Genomic DNA, 13,454 nt, shown 5'->3' with positions numbered 1-13,454 from the left:
AAACGGGTGATTGATAATCACCATGCCAGTGGTGGGCCAAAGGGCTGTCTGTATACATGCTCTTTCAATTCAATTCACAGGCTTCCAATTCACTCCAAAAAACACAAAGGAGCACAAAAGGTCTACTTTATTGAAAAACATACGAGAACTTACCAGTTTGAAGTTTTTTTTTTTGTTTATTTTATTAGAAGTTAATACAGCACAAAACAGTACAGTGGAACCTAATTTTAGGTGCCAACTATGTAATACCGTAATCCATTCTATGTACAACCTCTAGTTTTATGTTATGAGAAGGAAGTAAGCAAGACAAGAAAAAGAAAACAATAGAAAGAGGAAAAAGTGGAAAAATAGATGGTAGAGAGTAGAAAAACGTGAAGTGTGTATATAAAAAATAAAAAAGGAAGAGAGAAAGTGGAAAGTAGAAATAGAAGAGAAGGCCCCTTAAAAGAGAATTTTTCAAATCTGTATTCGGAGATGTAGATCAATCCGCGTCATGAACTGAAATCAGCAATCTTTACGGTACCGCTGCATCACATGATTCCAAAAAGTCGATGAAAGGAGACCAACTCCTTAAGAATTGGTCATATTTATCTATTAGTCGGAGTCTCATTTCTTCAAGGCGTGCTATGTCCATCATATTCCTAATCCACATTTTAACAGTTGGTGTGGTTGTATTTTTCCAAAGTGTAAGTATCAATTTCTTTCCAATTATTAACCCATAATTAAAAAAAACATTGTGATCTTTATTTAAATTGGTATCTTCTCCTATTATTCCAAATATAATCCATTCCGTTTTGGGTTCTATTCTTGACTTGAAAAGCTTTGTAAATATATCAAATATATCACTCCAAAATTTATTCAACTTTGTACATCCTACAAATGAATGTGTTATATTAGCGTTTTGAAACAAACATTTATCGCATCTGGGAGAGACGTTTGGATAAAATTTATTCAACCTCGTTTTTGAATAATATAGTCTATGTAATAATTTGAATTGAATTAAATTATGTCTTGCATTAATAGAACAGTTATGTGTATTCATCAAATACTTTTCCCATCTATCCTTCAAGATCTTTATCATTAGCTCATGTTCCCATTCTTCTCTTAATGCTTCTGTTGAGGGTGATTCTCTATTTAATATATTATTATAAAAGTATGATATTAATTTTTGTGAATCAGCCTTAATATTCATTGCTTCTTCTAAAGGGTCTAAAAATATAGTTTGAAATCTATGTGTATATTTCTTCATAAAGTCACATACCTGTATATATTTAAAATATTGATTATCCTTCAATTTAAATTTTAATTTTAATTGTTGAAGTTTGATCTTTATTTTATGAGGAGCTACGATGAGGGATTACGTGAAGACCCCGCCAGCACGCATGCGCGTCAATCTTCGAAGCAGCGGTGTGAAGTCAGACAGGAAACATTGACCTGAGAATAGCAAGATTCGAGAAACTAGAACTACCATTAAGCACCATTTTCTCTCATGCTACCATCGTGCATTAAGCATGGGACATTTATTTGCATTAAGCATGGGACATGTATTTGCATTAAGCATGGGACATGTCACATGTATTTTAGCACCATCTTCATCACTGCGCTCAACACAGTGGGAGGAATGGCAACTCTGAACCAGGCGTTGCTTCAGGCACATATGCATACTCCTGTAGCACTCTCTCTACCACTCCGTCCTTTGAGTGGGAGGAACTTGCAACCCTGAACCAGAAGCTGCTGCCTGACATGCTGTTAGATGGAGCGTTCTTTGACTGCGATGAATCGCAATCTCGCCTGACATAGATGCCCAAGCCTTGGCACTCACTCCGAGTTGGGTTTGTCTGGTTGCTTCCTTCAGCAGCCGCCAGGACTAGCTGTGCAAATCGATGCTCTGTTGGTATCCTCAGTCCCCAAACAGGCTGCACGTGCTAGTGACTCCGAATCCTGCTCCTTTCCGATGCTAACGCAGTATACAGAGGGACTGGAGCGCCTCTGGCCCCCGTACGTCAGACATAGTGGGAGAAATGCTGGACACAAACCTGACAATTTGTCATGGCCAAAGACGTTTACCTGAATGAAGACGCCCATCCCAGTTAACGAGAGATTTAATTACTTAATTGATATCGGCAATTTGGGGAAGAATTTTCCACAGTCCCTTAATGAGCGGAATTACCATGACGCCACCATGTATAGCTCGCACAGGTGACGATAGTTAAGCTCAACAAGGCTTTCCAAGCCAGTGATTAAGACCGTCATGGCAGGTCCAATTCTACTACACAATTTGTTGGTGTAAGTGAAAATAAATCCTCTCTTGGTATGATAGTGACGACATGACCTAGTGGTAACTAAATAAATGGTGATGGCAAGGGTGATGAAGTCATAAGTAACATGACCCCCCCCAGGTATACTGGAATCTAAAGTAGAATGTGCTCTAGACACACTTCCAGGGTTGCACTTCTCTCCACTGAGGGGAGATTAGAAAGCAGCCCTGAAAACAGGTGCTGCCGCAGTCCCCCGAGGACCTGCGCTGATATGGCCCTGTCCGTGGACCATATCAGGTGGTGTAGAAGTCCAGTAATAACGGAGGGAAACCTCGTGGCCACCTCATCCAGCCCAAGCCTCTGTCTGCAACGTTGCCATGAGCTGCCGAAGCGTACCGTACCGCCAGCGAGTCAGGTAGTAACCCGACGGCCCTCTACTGCGAACCGTGCTGGCATAACTGCGGTCAACAACCCCGCCGGCCAAATTAAAATCCTCACGAGTCCCTGACCACTCTGTCTGCTAGTCGGGATGCACACCCGACGGCCACCGCTACACGCTCTCCCGTAGCCAGCATGACCCTCGGTCTAAGAACTCCGCCGCCCGAATTGAATTCCTCGGGAGTCGCTGACCTCACCGTCAGCGAGTCGGGAACTCGGACCCGACGGCCACCAGCTACTCACTCTACCGCGAACCGTAGCCAGCATGACCCTCGGTCTAAAAGAACCCAGAGGCCCGAAATTAAAATACTTCAGGAGTCGCTGACCGCACTGTCAGCGACCCGAGCAGCAAACCCGACGGCCACCCGCATACCCGTAGCCAGCATCTCAGTGGTGCAATTGGTTACCCCGCGGTCCGACCGGGCTACTGTATGCAATATCCCACAGGAAACTCTGCGAGAAGAGTTTCCTGGAACAAAGGACAACCTAAGAAGTTTAAAACTTACCTGCAGGCTTTTAAACTTACCAGTGCAGGAGCAGCGCACCTGTCCAACTGGTCGCTGCACCATGCGTTAGACGTAATGGCGCGCATGCATGCTGGCGGGGTCTTCACGTAGTCACTCACGTGACTCCGAAGTAAAATCCATATCCAGTGTTCAACAACAATACAATATGTTTTATTCGTCACATTGCACATAAAGTTCAAATTAAATGAATTTGCCAGCAGCGGTACAATGAGAAAGAACACAAAAAACACAATAAAATTAACATAAACTGTTCTAGTCAATATGTATCCCTCAAACATTCATTGAAATTGATTTTTTTCCCTCAAACAGCAATAGTTGACATGGTGTTTTGGTTATTTTCAAACCGCTGAAAAAAATATTCTACATGTTCACAAATTGGTTGCAGAATTTCCCCAAACTATAACAGCAGAACTCATAGGAACTGGAATGGCTGAAAACAGTATCTAGCACCCCATCGCCCAGTTTTGATGAACAGTGCAAATTATCTTTCCTTCTATTTTAATAATGCCAGTATGGTCAAGTATGCCAAATTACAAGCCATTGCTGGTTAAACAAATACAATACCTCATGAATTAATACTATGATTCTCTACACGACTACTATTTCAGCCTGCACCAATATTAAATATTTAATTGCATCCTCACCAACTAAAATATATAAACTTATCAGTTTCCAAACTAAATTATTCTGCAAGTTCTTCCTCCCTTCTCATAGATTAAAAATATCTATACTTACGCAAGTATGGTGTTAATAGTGGGCACAATGGCAGATAATTTGGAGACGGAGTTATGTTTGGAGTTATCATTGATGTCATCCTTTCTTGATCCAGTTTTGTCATCTTCCAAAAGGTATTTATCATAGATTGACGGCTGACTTCCGGTACAAGATTTTGTGCATTACCCATTATCATCCAAATGACAAGAGAGCCAAAACTAATAATAATTAGCAAAAGTTTGATACGTGAAAGAAAACCTCTTGTCGTCGAAATGCAAGCCATTGAAATAAATAGAAGATCAGTAGATGTAATGGATCACAGATGAGCGGTATCAACTAGTGATCAAGGAATATTGTGAAATCTACCGCAAGTCTCTCCATCTATTTATCGTACAGTGCAGCTTATAGTTTGTACTGCTAGTCATTGAACCTAGGAGACAAAAATCAAAATGTAATTAATTGAGATAACACACATCATTCACAGAAAAGACTTCAAACAATAATTTCTGCTGTAAAAATTGTGGCAATTTATAGAACCAAGGCTACTATCTCAAAAATAATAACATGTAGTTTAACCAAAACACAATCAATTCTATTTATTATAATTAGCACTATTTATAACAAGATTTCATTTAATTACAGGTAAAAAGGGTAAAGTGATGAGGATGACACAAACTTGCTCTCTTTACATTACCAAAAATCAAAACTTAGGACACTTATTTCCATAGTCCACGTCACTTTATCTCTGTAGGATCCAATTATGTGCATACTGGCTTTTGAAGATGCCTCAAAATGCTAATATTTCTAAACATGTTACTGCACATGGAACAATCTTCAAAATGTACAAAGTGTTATCCAAATTGTGAATTCTTTAGAGATTTAAAATTATTTTATTCTAGAAAAAGGATGAGATTGATGGCATCTTCATAACAGTATATTACAAATTAGCCGTATGGTTTAAAAGTCAAACCCCGATGCAATATAGTTGCAACTCCTTCACGGCAAAACAATAAAACACTGGCTTCTCTCCATTTTTAGGGTGAGGATAGACAAGAACAGAGGCACTATGTAGTGGTTACAAAAGTGGCTATATCAAGTTGCTCGTTTACCCCAAATTAATGGCGTACACAAATACAATTCAGTATGGCAATATAGAAGTCCAAAAACGCTGCTAGTAACCTATTCAATCATAAGAGCAATGATCCAGCTCTCAGTTGTTTGTGGAAACAACAATGGTAGTAGGTTTTTTCCTTTCTCCACTTGGTGCAAACTCAAGTGGAGTTTACTCCCACAACGCATCGTGATGACAACACTGCAGTTTGATGTCCAGCCCAAAACAGGGAAAAAGAAATGTTTAACCATGTAAAAGTTGGAACAGATGTTTCTACTGGCTTCCTCAGTGCCAGCCTTGCACATGCAGTCAGCCAGTTCTGGGCTTATACTTTATGTTTATTTCGAAGGAAGCAACAGCAAAAAATAGAGATGCTCAATGGCACTTGAAGGCAACTAGACCTTTTCTTTCGTACTAGTCGCAAAACAAAAATTATGCCATGTTATTCTGTTGAATCCCAGAGTTTGCTTGACAATGGCAAAGGCCATTTTGGCTCTTCGAAAGGTTTTTTAAAAGAATTCTCAGTGAACTCCATAAATTACAAATTGAAACAGGACCACAAAAAATATCGAATAGCAGATCTGCAAAGTCCAAACCATTAAATTACTTAATTTCAGAACAAAACAAATACAAACACTGAAAATTATCTAAATTCACATTGAGGATAAAGTGTCAGCACCCTACCCTGTTGCCAAGAACATTACTAATCATTCATACACTTGGATAATCTCCAATGCTGATCCAATTCATTTTCACAAATCACATTAAAGAAAAAAATCCTCTATCCTGTTCAATTGCCATACATTCTGTATAATCTATTCAAATCTGCCACAACACAAATTCAACTTCGGTTTGCGACAGCACATGGTTGCATAGTTTAAGACCAGCACTGATATCCTAAGCATCTACTCTTTCTTCGTATAGTCTGTTTTAATTCCTTTCTTACCATTACTAATTCACCTTGGTCCAATTTGCAAAGTAATTTCCAACAGGATTTCTAGTCAACCCATTTCGTATAATGACACTTCCCCCGTAAATGGAGTTTCCCCTCAGTGTGCCCAAGGCTGGGTGGTCTCGATGAGGGGCTAACATAATTCCAGATGCCATGAAGCATCCAATTCAATACTTATTACTGGCCTTTTATTCAAGCAAAGCCCATACACATGGACACAATTCATCTATTCGCAGCATCGGTGCTGGCACTTTATACTCAATGTAAATTTTAGATAATTATTACAAGGCCAGCATCTTTTATTTCCCTCGCCACCCTCCTGAGTTCCCACATTTTTCCAGATTACAACTCATTCAGAACTCAACTGATCTTGCCTTTATTCAATCACATGTTTACTGACTCTTTCTGCCCCCACTGGATGGATTATGAAATTCACACACTTAACCAAAGATCTTATAAGATCTTTGCACTTAACTGCAGTTAAGTGCAGTTCGATGCTGCGAACAGGTTATCGCTTCCACTGTGGCAATACCCTCCAACTCCAACCTCCACTCAGAATCTGGTCAACACTATTGTTCTGCTACAATACTCATCCCACAAATCTCGTGAACAGACAAAGCATGAAAATGGGCCCCTGAGCGAGCCTGTGCCAAGAATCAACCCTTAAATAAACAAATCACATTTAATGCTCCCCCAACTCCTCCCAGATTCTACAACTCACCAACACATAACCCACATCTGTGGAATGCAGAAGGAAACCTGGAGTCAGAGAGAATGTGCAACTTTCAGGAGGGGAATGACGTGATTCCTGAAGCTGTGAGGAACACCACTAGTTGCACACTTACCGTATAATTTCCCTTCTCAAAAACATCCAACATCTTTGCTTGTATATTAATTTCTTCTCACTTTGAAACAAACAACTTTGCAAAACAAGCAGAGCTTTGGAGACGTAAATGTAAACAACCTTACCTTTGCTCTTACTGATGCAACATACAATTGAGCAGTATTATTGAAGTCAGTCAAGTTAAAATGATAAATATTGGAACGAAGAATCAATGAATCATTACTTTTTAATGCTATTATAAAACTCAAAAGATTCCAACCAGTTAAGCTGTCTTATTTGCCGAGAAATAGCTTCGGAGTAACTACAAAGATTGTATGAATAAGCTGCCCTCAATGGATTTTGGAACAGATGTGATCTCATCCATGGCATGCAGCAAGATTTCCATCCATTCTTCAGGGAATCAAAAAAAATAGAACTAGAAATTCAAAGCCACTTTGTCCAGGTGGGGCTATCAATATCACTAGATTATGCTGTGCACACCCAAAGTACATCACTGTAAACTAGAGATGGGTGGTTAAATGTACAGTTAAATATTTAAAAGACTCATTCATACCTCTTCTGCAGCAGCATCACAGAAAAGCAAATTTGTTTCCATGGTCAAAGTGTGCTCCGACTCCACACTTTATTTATAAATACAAAGTTAATCTACAGAGACTACGTGAACAGTAATAAATAATGATAAAAGCATTCATTTTGTTACTCCGATGGTTAACAGTGGCCTTCAGCGCAGAACACATTACAGAATATTCCATACTGCTCTATAATCAGAGGTTCTGAACCTCTCTTAGGGAGATTTGACAGATAAAATTTTAAACGTTGTAAACAATATGGATGAAATTAAACTCAAAGACATCAATTGTCAAGTCAATTTGTAAACATAATACAGGTGCACAACCTTTTATCCGAAAGCCTTGGGACCAGACACTTGTCGGATTTCGGACATTTTCGGATTTCAGAATGGAAGATTTTTAGCGTAGATTAGGTAGGTAGCGCGGGCGGCTTGAAAAGTCTGGAGCAGCTGCCTCCTCCCCGGAGACCGGGAGAATCATTGCATAAATGTTAGTCAGTTAGTTTGGAGGGATTTTATGTGGTGGTGGTGTAGGGGTGAAGGGGGAAACTTTAATTCTTAGTCCCCTACCTACCTGGTCGGCGACTCCCAACCTCGCGGAGCTGGGGGCTCCGTCCGGCCGCGGGCGACGCCGGTTGTAGCTCCGACCCCGGCAACTCTACCCCTGGCTGCGAGGCGCTCCAAATCCAGCGCGGCCCGCGGCCGGACGTCCCAGCTCAGAGAATGTCGGGAGTCGGCGGCGTCGCAGCGCTGGGATACCAGCGGGGAGCGAGCAATGCCTTACCTGGTCGCCGTGCGGCAAGCTCCGGAGCGCTGTGGCCGCCTTCTTCCAACATTCGCGGAGCGTCGCTGGATTTGGAGCCGCGGAGCTGGGGGCTCCGTCCGGCCGCGGGCGGCGCCGGTTGGAGCTCCGACCCCGGCAACTCTACCCCTGGCTACGCGGCTCCAAATCCAGCGACGCTCCGCGATGTTGTGTGTCGGCGGCCACAGCGCTCCGGAGCTTGCCGCACGGCGACCCGGTAAGGCATTGCCCGCACCTCGCTGGTTTCCCAGCGCTGCGACGCCGCCGACTCCCGACATTCGCGGAGCTGGGGCGTCCGGCCGCGGGCCGCGCTGGATTTGGAGCGCCTCGCAGCCAGGGGTAGAGTTGCCGGGGTCGGAGCTACAACCGGCGCCACCCGCGGCCCCACCGGCCACAGCGCTGCGGAGCTTACTGCACAGCGACCCGGTAAGGCATTGACCGCTCCCCGCCTCTCCGACCAGGTAGGGGACTAAGAATTAAAGTTTACCCCTTCACCCCCCTTCACATAAAAGCCCTCCAAACTAACTGACTAACATTTAAGCAATGATTTACAGATGTTTAAGCGTCTCCCGTTCTCCAGGGAGGAGGCAGCCGCTACAGTAGTACAGACCTGGGTTGACCGTGGGTCGTTTTGGGTCAGGTTTGGCGCCAAACGCGAGCTTTGGTGCGCAGACGACATCTGGAAAAAATGGCCGGTTTTCGGAGCTTTTCGGTTTCTGGAACACCGGATAAAAGGTTGTGCACCTGTATTTAATTCCTCAATGTCACAGAAACATACAAATATGTTTGCTATATATCCTATTAGAAAAAAAAAACACCATTGAATACGTATCGGCCAGCTCAGGACTATCATTGCTTCACAGGCTATAATGTCAGTCTAAAGAAGGGTCTCGTCGCCAAACATCGCCTATCCATGTCCTCCATTGATGCTGCCTGACCCATTGAATTACTCCAGCACTCTAGGTTCTACACAGCATCTGCAGTTTTTTGTGTCTACAGGCAATAATGGTAAACACATTTCTTAAAGCAAGAAACATGAGGTTTTGATTCATATTTCAGAAATAGATTCTACCCCATTAATGGGGTATTTAAACTTAGTGAACTAACATCCATATACAAGACAGCATATGGCAACTACAAAATCAAATTGTTATTAAAACACAAAAATCTCAGAAACAAACTAACAGAACACAATAACACCGACATCTTAATTTCCTAATAACCAGTCATTGCTCGAAAGAGATTCCTGGATTGTCACTTAATGGGTAACATGCTCTCAAATCAGATGTTGATTTAAAATCCCACCAAAATACAAACTTAAACTGAATCAATTATGTATCTTTATGAGAGACATTAAACCTAGGCTGAATTTTATCTCTCAATTGAACTTATAAAATCCAATTTGTATTGCACCTAGTTTAGTCAGAGCTGTTGCCAATTTTGAAACAGAAGTAACCCCATTGTCTCACACATTTCTGCTGCATTTAGTGTGATCCTAAAAGCAGAAAGTATAAATGATTTATAGCAGCAACAATAAAAATATGGTATTTCAAAGTATGGTGTGCAACTGGGATAGACACCTACCACCGGGACAGGCAGCATCTCTGGAGAGAAGGAATGGGCGATGTTTCAGGCAGAGACCCTTCTTCAGACTTCTCAGAAAGGGTCTCGACCCGAAACATCTCGACCCATTCCTGCTCTCCAGAGATGCTGCCTGTCCCACTGAGTTATTCCAGCATTTCATCCATCTTCAGTGTAAACCATTATCTGCAGTTCCTTCCTACACTATACACCTACCATTATTGTGCATTCAAAAGACGTAAGATAGTTCTTTGTTACGTCGTAGTTCGAATGGCAATTGTTAAGAGAGGTTCTTCCATAATACAATGGTTGATTTTTTTATTTTATTCCGCAAATATATTATGACACCTTCAACTACTGGCCCAACGAAGTCTATTGTTACTGGCTGCATTCTAGACTATTTATATTACAATACATTATTCATAATTGTATGCAAGTATACCAGATGCTGTTTAACTTTAAAAAAAAAACAAATCTGATATGCAGTTACCATCAAGACTTATTTTAAGTGTGGAGACACAAGGAACTGCAGATGTTGGAATCTTAAGCAAAACATATTTATAATTTCATCCAGTTTACGCGTGTCCTTGCTCTGTCAAAAAAGGTGGCCAAGGACAGAAACCCCAGTGTGAGAATGGGAAGGGGAGTTAAAATGGTTAGCGACCAGGAGATCCTGCAGGCCTCGGCGAAAGTGGTCTACGAAACAGTTACCCAGTCTATGTTTAGTCTCGCCGATGTAAAGGAGGCTACATTCAGAGCGCCAATTGCAGTAGACAAGATTTGAAAAGGTGCCTGTCTCACCTAGTGGTTTTGCTGTGGTCCCTGTATGAAACCAGGAAGCTACCTTCACAACGATCATTCATTTGTCCTTTCAGGAGTTTCATTCAGTAAATGATATAGTTAATTTTTGGTATGGCATTTGGTGGCTTTAATCTACATATAGATTGGGACAGCCAAATCGGTAACAGCGCCGGGGAGGATTTCCTGGAATGTATAGGGGATGTTTTTTTTAAACCAATATGTAGAGGAACCAACTAGAAGGCAGGCCATCCTAGACTGGGTATTGTGCAATACCAGGTTAGATGCAGGAAAAATGTTCCCGATGTTGGGGGGGGGGGGGGGGGGGGGGGGGTCCAGAACCAGGGGTCATTAAGAAGAAGGGGTAGGCCATTTAGGACTGAGACGAGGAAGAACATTTTCACCCAGAGTGCAGTGAATCTGTGGAATTCTCTGCCACAGAAGGCAGTTCACTGGATGTTTTCAAGAAGCAGTTAGATTTAGCTCTTAGGGCTAAAGGAATCAAGGGATATGGGGAAAAATCATAAACAGGGTACTGATTTTAGATGATCAGCCATGATCATATTGAATGGCTCGTTGGGCCAAATGGTCTACCCCTGCACCTATTTTTCTGTGTTCATTCTTTTAACCTCTAAATAGTCACCAAAATCTTATTCTCTCCTCTTACAGCAAACCTACCATTCTGGAACCATTTGTTCTGCTTCTATAATGAGAGTGGATGTTTTAAATGTAATCCCTCAACCATTTCTGCATTGCCCATTATAATCTCTCGTCATTGTTGCTACGTAACAGTTTGTAACACTTCTTCGTCAGACTGTGGAATGTCTTACAGCGTCGATAGGTCTTGTTTCTGCATTACAAAATCCCTTTCCAAATAAAACACTTCACTACCTCAGTTTAACACGATTAATTGCCCCCCCCCCCCCCCCCCCGCCCGCTCGCTGAGCTCTCATGTCTCAATTGAACACACATTGTTGAGCTCTCCCTCCCCAAACTGTCCCCTTAAATACTTGCCTCTATTAACCCAACAGGAAATTGTTGGTATGGATTACATCGCAAGGTTAAATTCCCATGAAACAGCTTGCTCTTCTCCACAGATGGTGTCTCGCCGGTTGGATATTTTCTGCTATTACTTCAGATTTTGAATATCTGTAATTCTTTTTACCTTTTCAAATCATTTCATGTCACTCAAACAACTCATCTTACCGTGGAAAACTTTTAAAGAATATCATTCATATCTAGAAAGGGGGGGGAATGTACCAGGGTACCTCAAATGCCACCATTGTATTCATTTGTTGGATTGTAGTCACAGAGGTGTCTCTTTGCTGCCTGCCATAGAGAATGTCACAAGGGCCTTCCTCAACCCCCTCCTCTCGGTATGTTGATTCAGCAAATCAAGCTCTCAACTTCTCCGAAACGGCATAGGCTATTTTAGAACTGTTTTACTGGAAGCAGTCAGGCGTGTTTAGAGATATGGTTACAGCAGCAGGTACAAATACACAATAGGCTATTATAAGGTAGACGAAAATGCTGGAGAAACTCAGCGGACATCTATGGAGCAAAGGAAATAAGAAGGGTTTCGGCCCCAAACGTTGCCCATTTCCTTCGCTCCATAGATGCTGCCTCACCCGCTGAGTTTCTCCAGCATTTTTGTCTACCTTCGATTTTCCAGCATCTGCAGCTCCTTCTTAAACATAGGCTATTATAATTTGTTTTTAATTCTTTCTACTGCAATGTCTACCAAAGTACTTATCTCTCATTTTTCACATTTATTTCTGGACCAGATTACTCTGAACATCTCTCAGAATGGCAGTGCTGGCTCGAAGCTCCTGCATCTACTTTTCTGTGTTTCTTCGTTCTTTTAAGCTCTAAATAGTCGCCAAAATCTAATTCTACAACAAACTTACCATTCTGGAACCATTCGTTCTGCTTCTATAATGAGAGTGGATGTTTTAAATGTAATCATTCAACCATTTCTGCATTGCCAATTATAATTTCTCGTCATTGGTGCTACGTAAAAGTTTGCAACACTTCCTCGTCAGACTGTGGAATGTCTTACAGCATCGATAGGTCTTGTTTCTGCATTACGAAATCCAGTTTCGCCCCGTTTTATCATTGTTGGATCGTTGGCTGTTGCTTTCCAAAACCACTCACAACGAATATGTTGATTTAATATAGCAGGCAGCTTTGTACATCTTTTCCAAATAAAACACTTCACTACCTCAGACTACCACGATTAATTGCTCCTCTTCCCTCCCCTCCTCCCTCCTTGCTGAGCTCGCATGTCTTAATTGAACACACATTTGTTGAGTTCTCCCTCCCCAAACTGTCCCCTTAAATACTTGCCTCTATTGACCCAGCAGGAAATACTTCGCTGAAGAAATGCTGGAGATCCTGGGGGAAACGAAAGGCGCTACAGAAACGTCCTTCTAATTAATAAAAATAACGAGACTGATTCTGCACATGCAACTGGGGCAGGACAGACTCACAACTGTACGGTTCACCATCATGTAATCATAGCCAGCGGGTCCCTCTGTCTGTTGCACGATCACCGCTACCCAGTGCCACCAGGAAAAAGCCTTCAGACTACCGCGTCCACAAAACAAATTGATTTTAAACGGAAATGCCAGTTTCAATGTGAGCCCCCGCTTCCCCCACCGCACCGCACCACACCGGGGTGAGGGAATATACGCATACAGCATTCACAGCAGATACAGCACTCACCAGACAACGGCCCCTGGAAGGGACGACAAGTGGGCGGGCGGGCGGCGCACGCTCACGTTATAAACGCTCCGGCGGGGGGGGGGGGGGGGCGCGCGCTCACGTTATAAACGCTCCGGGGGGGGGGGGGGGGGGCGCGC

At 42.4% G+C, this 13,454-nt stretch overlaps 1 protein-coding gene across 1 annotated transcript in view; it reads right to left on the bottom strand.

The window, feature by feature from the left end:
- The window catches only part of b4galt4 (UDP-Gal:betaGlcNAc beta 1,4- galactosyltransferase, polypeptide 4), a 34,636-nt gene extending 21,266 nt beyond the window's left edge, over positions 1–13,370 (bottom strand). Inside the window, exons 1-2 of the mRNA XM_055644445.1 lie at positions 13,318–13,370; positions 3,959–4,367 (exon numbers count right to left, since the gene is read on the bottom strand). Of these exons, the coding sequence (XP_055500420.1) occupies positions 3,959–4,220 (262 nt within the window). The 5' untranslated portion in view covers positions 4,221–4,367; positions 13,318–13,370. The remainder of the gene's footprint in view (positions 1–3,958; positions 4,368–13,317) is intronic.
- Positions 13,371–13,454: the final 84 nt, after the last annotated feature.

Source organism: Leucoraja erinacea, chromosome 13 (genome assembly GCF_028641065.1).
Source record: "Leucoraja erinacea ecotype New England chromosome 13, Leri_hhj_1, whole genome shotgun sequence".
In the NCBI taxonomy this organism is placed as follows: domain Eukaryota; kingdom Metazoa; phylum Chordata; class Chondrichthyes; order Rajiformes; family Rajidae; genus Leucoraja; species Leucoraja erinaceus.
The sequence above is the reverse complement of the archived record's forward strand: the minus strand, read 5'-3'. Positions and strand labels throughout refer to the sequence as shown.